The sequence below is a fragment of the Callorhinus ursinus genome, unplaced genomic scaffold (genome assembly GCF_003265705.2).
Source record: "Callorhinus ursinus isolate GAN/ISIS: 27379988/994484 unplaced genomic scaffold, GSC_fseal_2.0 scaffold50, whole genome shotgun sequence".
Taxonomy (NCBI): Eukaryota; Metazoa; Chordata; class Mammalia; order Carnivora; family Otariidae; genus Callorhinus; species Callorhinus ursinus.
The window spans coordinates 9,675,921-9,690,309 of NW_027397112.1; the positions used below are offsets into that span (position 1 = coordinate 9,675,921).

General features: G+C 37.7%; 1 protein-coding gene across 6 annotated transcripts in view; it reads right to left on the minus strand.

Moving 5' to 3' along the window:
* The window catches only part of EFCAB3 (EF-hand calcium binding domain 3), a 306,183-nt gene that overhangs the window by 95,197 nt on the left and 196,597 nt on the right, over nucleotides 1-14,389 (minus strand). For all 6 annotated transcript variants that reach the window (XM_073883095.1, XM_073883094.1, XM_073883093.1 and 3 more), the window contains 5 exons: nucleotides 13,654-13,707; nucleotides 12,872-12,976; nucleotides 4,987-5,040; nucleotides 4,400-4,504; nucleotides 2,873-2,926 (listed from right to left, as the gene is read on the minus strand). In XM_073883095.1, coding sequence (XP_073739196.1) covers nucleotides 2,873-2,926; nucleotides 4,400-4,504; nucleotides 4,987-5,040; nucleotides 12,872-12,976; nucleotides 13,654-13,707 — 372 coding nt within the window. The remainder of the gene's footprint in view (nucleotides 1-2,872; nucleotides 2,927-4,399; nucleotides 4,505-4,986; nucleotides 5,041-12,871; nucleotides 12,977-13,653; nucleotides 13,708-14,389) is intronic.

Here is a 14,389-nt window from a genome sequence, read left to right on the forward strand (position 1 = left end):
TACCACTCCAGCAACCCTCAGTTTGTTTCCTGAGATTAAGAATTCCTCATATCAGTGAGGTCATATGATACATGTCTTTCTCTGATTGACTGCTGCTCTTTTATCTATATCCCATTTGCCTTAGGGCATGCAATCTCCTAGATCCTGATAGCTGGGGTTTTTTGGCCATACTCAAACCTCTCCTCTTGTGAGAATTATGATATTTGGATTTCTTTTTATTGTCACTGATTTTTTTTTTGGTCATTTAAGGAGCTTGTCCCATTAACTCACAGTCTTCCTCTGCACCCAAATTCCTGGCATCATTATAGGACTACCAGTCTTTATATGGATAGTTCATTCCACAACCTGGCCTCCATATTTCTTGAGCTCCTTATCCTCAATGACTGTCTCCTAAATTCTATACTAGTTAACCATCATGGATATCCTGAACTTTGTCATCACCTGGAAATGTTTTGCCTCTAAAATCTTAAATTCTAACAAAACTGTTTTTGGCCAGAACCTCATATTCTTCCACTTCTTTTATTTCGTTACTCCTACCACACCCATTATCATTTCTACAGAGACTTTCATTCCCTCCTCTCTCACTTTTCTCCAAGTTCATAATTTCCATCATAACTTCACTTTTCTTATCTACTCTAGACCACTTAACCACTCTCTTGACTACATCTTTCTATGTCTTTATGCTTTCATTCTTTGGCACATCAGACTTAAGAATCTTTGACTTTGGTGCAACTGAAGAATATCACAATCATGTGAAAAGTTGACATTACTTATTTTTTTATTTTTTAAATTAAATTAAATTAAAATCAGTTAACTAACATATAGTGTATTATTGGTTTCAGAGGTAGAGTTCAGTGATTCATCAGTTGTTTATAACACCCAGTGCTCATTATATCATGTCCCCTTCTCAGTGCCCATCACCCAGTTACCCCATCCCCTTGAGAGGATGCGGAGGAAGGGGAACCCTCTTACACTGCTGGTGGGAATGCAAGCTGGTACAGCCACTCTGGAAAACAGTATGGAGGTTCCTCAAAAAGTTAAAAACAGAACTACCCTATGACCCAGGTATTGCCATTATTTATTTATGACATCTGACTTTGGTTAGACTCTTGGCACTTCTCAGCAAGGCTTTCATATATTCCTCAACAACTCTAGTTCCTATTCTCTATCAGAGTTATCCCAAATTATAAACACTTTCCTTAAAGTCCTCTACCCCATTACTGGGCCCTTTCTTTTCATAGATGATTCTGTTTCCTACTATACAGAGAAAATTGAAGCTTTTAGGTAAAATCCTCTTAATTTTACTCCCACATGTATAGAGATTCTCGATATCTGTATCCTTCCTGGTTTGAAGTCTGCTTGTCTCAGAAAAAGAGGTGGTCTCAGATTCTTACATATTTAACTGTTTAGGGTTCAGTCTCCCTTAGATGTCTTACAGGAACCTCAAACCCCATATGACCAAAATGGAAACTATATCTTTACTTCTAAATTTATTTTACTGAATTCCTTACTTTGGTCAATGTCACTGTCACCCACCCAACTACCCAGCTAAGAAACTGAGGTGTCATCCTCCATTCCATCCTTTCACTCTATCTCTATACCTGATCAGTAACCAAACTCTATAGATTCTACATCCGTAACATCTCTTCTATATGTCCCTTCCTCTCAAGTCTGACAGAGAATGATTTACTGCTGCCCTTTATTGGCTTTTGCCTGGACAATTACAATATGCTTTCTGGCTAGTTTCCTTGACTCTATTCTTGTACATATACCTCCATCCATCCTTTATACTTCAGCTAGAGCAAGCTTTCTAATTTGCAAATCTAATCACATAGACTCCTGCTTAAAATCCTGGAATGACTCCCCATTCTCTGCAGGATGAAATTCATACTACTTTACTAGGTATTCAGGGCTCTCCATGATTCTTCCTTTATATTAGTTTCCTATTGCTGTAACAAATTACCAAAAACATGGTGGTGTAAAACAATACAGATTTTTTTCTCTTATAGTTCTGGAGGTCAGAAGCCCCAAATTAGTTTCACTGAACTAAAGTCAAGGTGTTAGCTGGGCTGGTTCCTTTAGGAGACTCTCAGGAAGAATCTGTTCCCTTGCCTATTTTATTTCCAGAGGCTACTGACACTCCTTAACTTACTCCCCTTCTTCTGTCTTCAAAGCCAGCAGTGTAGCATCTTGCTTCTGTTGTCACATTGCCCTCTACTCTTTCTGTCATCAACTATCACCTTGCTTCCTTCTTCTAAGGATACTTGTGATTATATTTAGCGCTCAACTGGATAATCAAGGAGAACCTCCCCATCTCAGGATCTGTAATCACATCTTCATGGTCCCTTTGGCTATATCAGGTAACATTCACAAGTTCTGGGGATTAGGACCTGGATATCTTTGGGAGCCATTACTTGGCCCACCACATCCCACTTCTTACTCTCTAAGTTTATTCCTTGCCAAACTCCTGACAGCATTTATGCTTTAGCTACTCCAGATTTTTTCTAGTTCCGTAAAGCATCATACAGTTTCTCATTTTGGTGCCTTTTATTATTATTTTTTCTCTATCAGGAATGCCCATCCTACCTTTCTGGCAAAACTGACTTATAGTTTAAGGATCAGCTCATGTGTTGCCCATTCTATTAAAGCATTTCCCAATTTCTCTTCCTCAGGTACAAGTGACCATTCTGCCCCTTCTTTACTTTGTATAGGTTTTTGACATAGCACTGATAATATTTTATTGCTTTTATTTATATGTATTTGTATGTTTTTTCTTGCCCCAGCTAAATAAGCTCCTGGAAGGCTGGTTTTTGTTGATCCACACTTGGGATATATAGATGTTGAATAATGAGATAATAAAGATCTAACCCACCTGTAAAAAGATTTCCTTCATCCATTACCACATTCACTTCAATATTCCCCTCATCTGTAAGAGAAGACAGAATTTTATGCATAAAAAATAATAGAAATAGAAGACATAAAAGTCATACCCTGAAGTACAACACAAAATTCAGCAAATTTTAATGATTTGCTCTAGAATTTTATCCTATTTTCTTATCAAATGGAAAATGTGGAAAGACAAAGCTCTGACTATAAAAAAAAGATACTTAATTTCACACTTCTAACCTCAGTTTTTATTCTATTAAGATAAGCTCCACATAGTAGAATGCTGGGCTGATATTTAAAAAGTAGCCCTCTCAGTTTTCAGATAAGGAAGAACTCCATTTTATTGATTATGAGGCTGACAAGCATCTTAAAAGAGGCAAATGCTCCAACAGGAAATCTCTGACTTAGAGCATTAATAATGCCTATTTCTGTACTGGAATGACAGGTGACACTTAGCTGTGTTCTTCTACTACCCACATTCATTATACATTTAAAAAGCTTTGATCAATCTAATTGAACCTCAATAAATTTTTTTGAATTTTGTATTTTTTAAATCTTTATTTTGTATTTTCCTCTTAAATGGGGGAATTTAGTAGGAACAGCCTGATAGATTGTTAGTGCCTCACAGGAAAATGTCTCATCCATTCTCATGTATTTCAATTGGTCCCATAGAAGACTTATGAGAGTCTGAAACAGGTCTCTAATGCTATTTCCTGTTGGCTCATTGACCTGAAAAGAAGTACTCTGGGAGATGGCTGATACTTCCGCAACCAAAATCATTGTTGTGGCATTCCAGTAAACTTTCAAGATACCTGGAAAATGTGATAACAAAAAATATAAACATCCTGGGGTGCCTGGGTGTAAGTAAGCACTTGCAAGTATAGGCTCCATATGCACTGTACATGTAGCCTGCTGGAATTTCCCATGGGTGGTTGTTTTCTGGGGGTTGTCCCAGCTTTTTTTTTTTTTTAATTTTAATTCCAGTACAGTTAACATACAGTGTTATATTAGTTTCAGGTGTAAAATATAGTGATTCAACAATTGTATACATTAGCCAGTGCTCATCACAACAAGTGCACTCCTTAATCCCCACGGAATGCCTTTTTTTTTTTTTTTAACTGAAGAATCTCTATGTATCTTCTGACAAGTGTTTCTCCAATTTCCTACCTGGCCAACTTAACTTTTCCCTCCTTTAGGATCTTACTAAGTGCATTTTTAGTATTTATAGTATAATCACAAAGTGTTATGATGACCTGTCAGCATATAAGCCTCCTTACCAGATTGTGAACTCCTAGAGGACAGAGAACCTGTCATCTTCATTTTTATATTTCTAATAGCTACGTATGTTAGGCACTCAATAAAGTCCACTGCAGGAATTGATGAGTTCTTGAGAAGGAGGCCGTTATCTTTCTGTTTTATAATGTTTCTGCACACTCTAAATATATGTACATATGTATATATGTACAGAAATTCTCATATACAAATGCCAAGTTTCACTGTAGGAGCAGCTTACCATCAGCAGGCAGGTTGCTAAGCAGGTCAAGGTATTCTTCTTTTTCCAGGTTAAAGCCCATATTTTTCATGAAGGGTCCTAACTTATTAACATTAAGCTCCACTCCTTAGGGAAAAAAAGGATGGGAGTGAGAAAAGCAAACAATAATAATGTAAAAAATGTTAGGCATGTCTGTGCATTAATTAGAGGGAGTACAACCAAAGAAACAATACATTTGTTTAAATGAAAAGAGTTATCATGGGAATCAAGAACAGAACCTGCTCCTCATTTTTGTCCAGAGGGATTTGACTATAGCTCTCATGAGACATTTATAAGTAGAAAATGAAAGGATTAGGCAAGTCTGGTGAATTCTGGTAAGACCCTGCCTTTATAATTCTACTCTGAAAATAGGACTCGAAATGAAATAATAAAGACAAAAATAATTCCTCTGAAGGTAGTTATGTTAAAAGTAGTAAATGACGAGACAAGAATACTTAATAAATAAAGAGGTTAGGTTGACAAATTTGTCATCACCAAAAATAAATGTGGCTTTTAAAATGTAAATGCAAAACATAAGGAGTCTCAGTTTTACCTGATTGCTCACTTACCTTTGAGAGACCTTATGTCACCCAGCAATCTATGCTCATACAATTTTCCAGCAGCTGTAAGACAGGGCACAATACAGTAACTGGTTAAGGGACCTGTTTTAATAATCCAAAACCTAGCAATTTCAGAAAGGACAATTCTTAAAATTTTACTCATTTTTTTTTCTGTTTATATCCCAACTTAAGAGTTAGACCAATGGCAGAAAGCTCTCCAGATAGTAAATCTACTCACCTTTTTATTTGACAATTGAAACAATTATTGGTGGTGTCTTGCCATACTTTTTTCATATCTCTTTTCATCTAACTCTCATTTTCTACTCTTTTGCATAAGATCACACATATTAATGCTCCCAAGGATAACTGTAGATATAGTGGGACTCATGAGTGAAGAGATGGATGATTTCTGAGCTAAACAACCTGACAACCATAATAGGACATCTTTGAATATTAGTACCGAACATTTCTACATGTTTTTATCAAATGGATATTGTTTTAGATATTTTCATTGACAAGCCCATGAAAATAAATTCCACAAGGTAATCCCTTAGTGAGAGCTCATCTGTTGCCATCACAGGCTTCATATTTTACAAAAATTCAAATATAGATTTCTATTCCTATGTAGATGATGCACTAGCATGAATTCCTGGCTCCTTCCCCAGAAATCAACCCTGAAGAAACTGAAGTCTGAGTAGAAACCTGGGTTCCAGGAATGAAGTGAAAAGCCACAGCGACACCAGTGGGTGATGGAAAGCTGTCCCAGTGTGAGTGTGTGTCCTGACAACCTAGAGTGGAGGGCTTATTAGCAGTGCGGTGAAAGGACCAATTGGGGAAATAGTAAAAAAAACTTCTGCCCTCACCTCTCTGTACTGTGACTCTGAGATTGCCATTGCCCACCGCTTTTTTTTTGCTGAGAAGTAGCAGCAAAAGCCTAGACCGCTAGTGCAAGTGGAAGGTAATTATCAGGGCAGCATATAAACCCTTCTGGAGAGAGGACTGGATGTAAACAGGTGAAGACTGACAAACTGCCTCAGGTATTTTATCCTCCATCTCTCAATCTTTAGAGCTGTTGGATTACAATCTATATTATAGGTTGCCTTCTTCCAACCCTACTTCTCTCTGAGTTTAGAGTGAAACTCTGACCAGAGGTGGTGCCTGGAACAATTTCAAATCAGGAAAATGATCAACAGTATTTGGGTCTCTCTGACCTGGGGCTCATCCCCTCCCTCTTTCTTAAGCCCAACAGGCTGATGTGGAGTGGAGCCTGACTTTGCACCTTTACCTAAAGCACATTTCCAAACCCAGTAATGATGCTGCAAGAGAACAAGGGCTCATAGGACTAAAGTAACTAGTCACCTGAGGAATACAACTACTTCAAAAACAAACAACAAACAAACTGAGTAACATATGCTTTTTGAATAAGAATTATTGGAATAAAAGGGCCAGAAATTTAAAATAAGCATATACAAGAGCACCTGGGTAGCTCAGTTGGTTAAGCCTCTGACTCTCGAAGTCAGCTTAGTTTATGATCTCAGGGTTGTGGAATTGAACCGTGTGTTGGGCTCCCCACTGAGTGGGGAGTCTGCTTGAGATTCTCTCCCTCTCCATCTGTCCCTCCCCCTGCTCCCGCTCTCTCTCTCTCTTTCTCAAATAATGTTCCCTAGCCACTAGACCTAGTGTCATTTTGCTAATTAGTTTGTGGCTATTCTGTAGTTCTTTCGTCCTTTTTTTCTTCTCTTGCTGTCTTCCTTTGTGAACTGATGATTTTCTGTTAGTGACATAGTTTGACTCCCTTCTTTTTAAGTCTATTTTAAGCAGCTTAACTTCAATTGCATACAAAATTTCTACCTGTTTAATCCCTCCCCACATTTTATGTTTTTGATGGCACAATTTGCATTTTTTATATTGTGTATCCATTAGCAAAGTATTGTAGCTATAGCTATTTTAAATACTTTTGTCCTCTAACCTTTATACTAGAGTTAAGTGGTTAACACACGACCATGTTACACATTAGTGGATTCTCTTCTGACTATGTACTTACTTTTACCAGTGTGCTGTATACTTCCGTATGTTTTCATGTTACTCATTAGCATTCTTTCATTTCAGCCTGAAGGACTCCTTGAGGCATTTCTTGTGAGGCATGCCAAGTGATAATAAACTTCCTCAGCTCTTGTCTGGAAATATCTCTTCTTCACTGCTGACGGACAATTTTGCTGGACTTTAGTGTATTCTTGGTTGACAGGTTTTTCTTTTAGCACTTTAAATATATTATCTCACTCTCTCCTGGCCTGCAAGGTCTCTGCTCAGAAATTTGCTGATATCCTAATGGAGGTTCCTTGGTAAGTGACAAGCTTCTTTTCTTGTTGCTTTCAAGATTCTCTCTTCATCTTTGATTTTTGATAGCTTTATTATATTATGTCTTAGCAAAGGTCTCTCTGGGTTGAATTTTTATTGAAAACTATGAGCCTCATGAGCTTGGGTGTTCAAATCTCTCCCCACATTTGGGAAGTTATTAGCCAGTTAAAAAAATAAGCTTTCTGTTCCTTTCTGCCTCTTTTCTCCTTCTGGTACTCTAATTATATGTAGATTATTTCTTTTAACGGTGTCCTATAAGTCCCATAGGCTTTCTTTATTCCTTTTCATTCTCCATCCTTTTTGCTCCTCTATTGGATAATTTCAAATGATCTTTCTTCAGGTTCATTGATTCTTTCTTCTGCTTGGTTCAGCTGGGTTTTTAAGCTCTGTATTGAATTCTTTAGGTCAGTAATTGTATTTTTCAGCTCCAAAGTTTCTGTTTAATTCATTTTTACATTTTCCATCTCTTTGTCGAACTTCTCATTTTGTTCTTGTATTGTTTTCATTATTTAAATTGTTTTTCTGAGTTCTCTTATAGCTGAGAACCTTTAGAACAATTATTTTGAATTCTTTGTTAGGCAATTTGTGTATCTCCATTTCTTTGGGGTCAGTTACTGGAAGTTTACTGTGTTCCTTTTGTGGTGTCATGTTTCCCTAATTCTTCATGATCCCTGCAGGCTTATGTGTGTGTCTGTGCATGTAAAGAAGCAGTCTCCTCTTCTAGACTTTATAGACTATTTTTGGTAAGAAAAGACCTTCACTTGTCTATAAGGATACACTGGAGTTGTGACTCTAGGTCTAGTGGTGTGTGGTGCCAAGAGTGGGGATGTGTGGTGGCTCCAGGTTTGGGGGTATGTGGTGTCTTGTCTGCTCATGTTTCTGGGGTCCACGACATCAAAAACTGCATGTTCCTTGGTGAGAGCTGTGAGAGATCCACAGTGGCTTCAAGGGCTTTTGGGGTCCTTGGCAGCACACACAGGTCCAGTGGTTAGGGAACAGGGAAGGTGGTAGTGGTGGCTGGAGCCAGTGTTTGCGCATGCTCAGCTGTGGGGGCTGGCTGCAAGTGCATCTATAACTGCAGGGGCTGCCTGCAGATACACTCCTAGTGATGAGGGTGGCTGGTTTCTGTGAACACAAAAACCTGTGGAGTGAAAACTTAAGTGGCAAAATCTGCAGGAAGTCTGCAGCGGCTGTTTTGGCAGTTGGTTTCTTCAGCAGTAAGAGCTGTTGGGATCCTCTGTGGAGCAGTCTGTTGGGGTCTGTAATGAGGTCCTCAGTGATGAAAACTGGGGGGTATTTTTAGTGTTTGCAAGGGCTGTTGAGGTTCTCAGCAGCAAAAACTGTGGACGTCATTTGCAGATGGGGTCATTTGCAGATGAGGCCACTGGGAACTATGATTGCTCTCACTATATGGTTGATACTGGTATCCCCTTTCCTTTTGCCTTGTTCTTAGTCATCTCTAGATGTCTCACTTTTGTGGGTCACTGGGTGAAGTGAAACCTAAGCAGGTCCTTTGTGTAGTGCCCCAAAAGTTTGGGGAAGCTGGTCATGCCGCCCGCTCTCCTTTTCTTGTGAGGGGAACTCTTTTGGGCTGGGGAGTTCCCTCTTGGCAGTGAGAAGTGCTGGTGTAAGGGAATGGGATGATGTAGGTAAAACAAAACTGTTCTTTTTACCCTTTTTTTGTGGTTATTCTCAGGGTGTTTTTGTTTGTTTGTTTGTTTGCTCCACTATGTTGCTTAGGGTTTTTTTTTTTTAATTAGCACATAGTGTTTTAATCACCTCTCTCCCCTACATTAATTTTTTTATTTTTTTACTTAAGGTTTTTAAGTGGATTCCTGAGCTCTCCCAGAGCTATTTTCATTTAAAAAAATATTTTATTTATTTATTTGAGAGAGAGTGAGAGAGAGAGAGCAGAGCAGAGACTGGGGCAGAGGGAGAGGAAGCAGACTTCCCGATGAATGGGGAGACTGATGTGGGGCTCAATCCCAGGACTCTGGGATCATGACCTGAGCTGAAGGCAGACGCTTAACAGACTGAGCCACCCAGGCGCCCCTGTGGATAACTGTCTAATTGTTGATCTTTGTTGGGAGAAGGAGGCTAGGGTCTCCTACTCTGCCATCTTGGTGACATTTCTCCCCCCAGAGTAGTTTCTTAAGAAATGATATTTACATAGAAAGTTTTTTTCTGAACCTTTTCTCAGAAAATGTCTTATTTTGAAATATGAATTTTATTCTCACACTTGATTGATGTGTTAGTGGGATATAGAATTCCAGGTTGGAAAAAATTTTCTAATAATTTTGAAGGTATTACACAACTGTCTTTCATCTCCAGGAGTTGTGAAGTCTAGTACCATTCACATACCCCGAAGTGACCCGCTTCCTTCTCTTTGGAAACTTTTATAATCCCTTTATTTCTGGTGTTCTGATATTTCACAACATACTCTGGTGTGAATCTTTTTCTACTCCTTGTGGTAGGTACTTGGTGAGCCCTTTCAATCTGGAGTCACATTCTTTCAGATTTGGAGACTTCTTAAAATATGATTTATTTTACAATTTCTTCCTCTATTTTCTTTGTTTTCTCTTTTTGGGAATTCTTCTATTATTCAGTTGTTGGATTTCTAGGATTGATTTTATTATCTTTTTTCTCCTATTTTCCATCTCTTTTGTCTTTTTGTTCCAATATTCAAATTCATCTTCTAGCCCTTCCACCCACTGAATTTCTAAATTTCTACTGCTTTTTTCCCCAAAGAGCTTTTAAAAAAATATTTTTAAGTGCTCCTTTTCCACAATGCCTCTTATCTTGTTGCATAGCCTTCTTTTCTTGTTTCATAACTAGGGATTTTCTCATCTTTCTGAAGATATTAGTTAAAATTGTTTTGAATTATTTTTCTGCTTTTTCCTTTGACTAGAGTATCCCCTCCTTATCTGCAGTTTTGCTTTCCCTGGTTTCAGTTACCTGTGTCAACTGCGTTCTGGAAGCTGATGACCTTCCTTCTGATGTATCATCAGAAGGTCAATAGTAGCCTAACGCTACATCACAATGCCTACATAATTCATCTCACTTCATCTCATCATGTAGGCATTTTATCATCTCACATCATCACAAGAAGAAGGAGGAGTAAAGTACAATAAGATACTGAGAGAGACAGAGAAAGAGGTCACATGTATGTAACTTTTATTACAGTATATTATAATTGTTTTATTTTATTATTAGTTATTATTGTTAATCTCTTACTGTGCCTAATTTATACATTAAACTTTATCATAGGTATGTATATATAAGGAAAAACATATAGAGTTTGGTATTATCCATGGTTTCAGGCATCCACTGGGGGGTTTGGAACATTTCCCCCAAGCATAGATGGGGATTACTGTATTTCCTCCAAGTTCCTTCTTTGCTGTCTTGTCTGTCTTTCATACCAGTTTCTGTTTCATAACAAGTCTGTTTCATAACAGACTTTTATTATATGTCATATGATTCTTGGTTGTTTATGTTTAAGGGCGAGGTGTTTTTGTTTTAGTAGTACAAATGTCTTTTCATTGCAGGCTGGAGATGTCAGTATCTGAATAAAGGATATTGGAATTCACTGCCAGCATCTAGGGAGGCCAGTGGGAGAAGAGGACTTGGAGGATTTCACCACGCATTATGTTGACTTTCACTTAATCTCCCTGTTTCAGTAGAAAATTCACTCCCAACCTTGGCTGTGTCTGATGTCCCAGAATCTTTCTAGTGTAACCTCTCTGGAGAGTAAATCTCTATGTGGCATGGATAAGAAATACTTGCTTAGCTGTGGAGTGAGGAAGGGGATCTGTAGATCACATTGCTCTTTTTAAAGACTTTCTACTTACTCAGCCATCAGAAAGGATGAATACCCAACTTTTACATCAACATGGATGGGACTGGAGGAGATTATGCTAAGTGAAATCAGTCACGCAGAGAAAGTCAATTATCAGATGGTTTCACTTATTTGTGGAACATAAGGAACAGCATGGAGGACATTAGGAGAAGGAGGGGAAAAATGAAGGGAGGGAAATCAGAGGGGGTGATGAACCATGAGAGACAATGGACTCTGAGAAACAAACAGGGTTTTAGAGGGGAGGGGGGAGGGGGGATGGGTTAGCCCGGTGATGGGTATTAAGGAGGGCACGTAATGCATGGAGCACTGGGTGTTATACAAAAACAACAAATCATGGATCACTACATCCAAAACTAATGATGTAATGTATGGTGATTAACATCACATAATAAAATAAAATTAAAAAAAATAGACTTTACCAATTCTTCTACTTTCAACTGTATTCACATTCCTGACTTTGGAGGTAACTGGTGCCTCCATTTCCTGAGCCTTTTATTGTTTTGTGACATGAAATGGCTGCCTTCTTCTTCTTTTTTTAAAAGATTTTATTTTTAAGTAATCTCTACACCCAACATGGGGTTCAAACTCACAACCCGAGATCAAAAGTCAAATGCTCTACTGACTGAGTCACCGAGTGCCCTTGAAGTGGCCTTCTTGTTTGCTTCCCCTTTCAGGCTCAGTTTGCACTACTTATGTTCTTTCATCCACTTTTTGGTTTTTGAAATTTAACTGACACCTCTTATCTGCTATAATGTTCTCTACTCTTCTCTTAGTCTTTGTGGATTATGGCTTTTTAATTTCTTTTACATCTTTTTAGTATTTTAGGAAGTGGTAAAGATAAATGCAAATATTAAAAAAGTGCAGTGTTTATCCAGAAGCTCAAAATATGTATCTCTGTCTTATCTACTCAACTAGATTATGAACTTTTTAAGTGCAGAGACTTTTATTTTGAGCAGTAAGATTCTGGCATATATCTTCATAGCTCCTGAATCTAGAAAAATGACTTAAATATAGAAATTATTTAAGAAACATTACTGGATTTTTGAAATAGAAAATCTAATAACTAATATCTTTATTTTACATTTTAAATATTTTAAAAAATTTCTTATATTTCCATAGCCTTCACTTTGTTTATCCTCACCATCATCATAGATAGGCATTGTTATTATGCTATTTCACAGATAGATTATATCTGAATTATTGATCAGATTGAGTCAAGTTAATAAAGTATTTCTCCACATAATGTGAATGTGTAATCTGTATTAGATCAACATGAAATTATACATGGTTCCCAAACTTGCCATGATAAGGTATGTCTCTTTGCCTTTTTCAGTGCTTTTATTTTTAGTTCTTGGCACCTCCTACCATCAAACTTTTCAGGCCTGTTTGAAGTAATAACCACTCTATGAAGCCTTAGAGAATCCAGGTATAGTTGGTAAATATCTCCTTTGTACTTTCATAGCAGTATAGATATTCATTAATATTACAGCACATATCATAGTGCATAGCATTTATTTTTATTTTATATGTGCTGTCCATCTCTACACTGAGTGTTTTTAGGACCTGGACTTTGTCTCACTTATCTCTGTAACTCAGAGCCTAGTATTATGTCTAGTCTGATGGCAACCAATTAACTTTTACTGGGTGGATGAATACCTCACTGGCAAATTAAACACTCACCATCAAGCGGCAAACTTTTCATCAACACAGTGTTTTCCTTCAGTCTGAGTCTTAACCCTATGTTTTTCAGAGTATTTTCCAGGTCTTCAGAGGTAACTTCTTCCCCTTAAAAAAGAAAATAATGGTAAAAGGTCAGATTTCAAGCTTTAAATCATCATCATCATATCAACTATTTTTGTGTAGCATCATTCTCAAATATAGGATAAAAAGCAATGGAAACATTAAGTGTTGTCTAATTACAGAAAATTAGAAAGGAGATTCAGAAATAGAACTTCTTCTTGGTAAAAGGGGATTCATCAATGTTGGGAACAAGGTACAGGATGCAGAAGGTTTGGTTTTTTAACAGCCCACTAAATTAACTGGTGTAAATAATTCTGCCTGCATGTAATATTTGCTCTATTGTTTTATTTTTGCCTAAATTATGAGTTTGTTCACATGGTCATATTACCTGTATGTGTAATTTGCCTTAGCATTTTGCTATTTGAACAGTAGAAAATAAAATTATATTGCTGAAAAACTCCAAAGAACATAGGCGTTGTTATTTATGCATTACACTGTGGCCTTTTGAATAAGAAGTAGGTAACAACTGATTATAATATTGAATAACATTTAATTTATAAGGTTGTTTCTTTAGTTATATATACATTACCAGTTAAAAGAGATATAATGACAGGATTAATATATCATGAATAGATAACAGAAAATACTTCAAGAATAACTTGTTTTGTTAAATATTAAGAGATTATTTTTATTATGCCTTATCACAATTTCTTCTCACTCACCTAGAAGTTCATGCACTTCATCCAGAAGTTTAACCATTTTAACTCTTCTCTCCTCTACAAGGCAAGACAAAATTTAGATATAGTCCTGCTAGGGACTGAATTGTGTCCCCTCAAATTTATATTTTGAAGCCCTAACCTTTTTTTTAAAAAAGATTTTATTTATTCATTTGAGAGAGAGACAGAGAGAGCACACAAGGAGGGGGAGAGGCAGAGGGAGAAGCAGGCTCCCCGCTGAGCCAGCCAGGAGCCTGATGTGGGGCTCCATCCCAGGACCTGGAAATCATGACCTGAGCTGAAGGCAGAAGCCCAACCATCTGAGCCACCCAGGTGCCCCAGCCCTAACCTCTGAGATGACTATTTGGGGATAAGGTCTTTAGGAGGTAATTAAGGTTGTGAGGTCATAAGGGTGAAACCCTAATCTGATAGGACTGTGACCTTAAAAGAAGAGGAAGATACCCCTTTCTCTCTCTGTCTCTCTCTTTCCCCCCCTGTGTCTCTCCCTGCTCTCCATCTTTTCTATTCCCTGCTATGTGAAGACACAGTGAGAAGAGAGGCTCTGCAAGCATGGAAGAGAGAATCCCCATCAGAAACTGAATCAGCTGGTACCTTGATCTTGGATTTCCCTGTATCCAGAACTGTGAGAAAATAAATTTCTGTTGTGTAAGTCACAGACTATGGTATTTTGTTATGGTAGCCTGAGTGGACTAATACAGGTCCCCATTACATAAAATTCTTA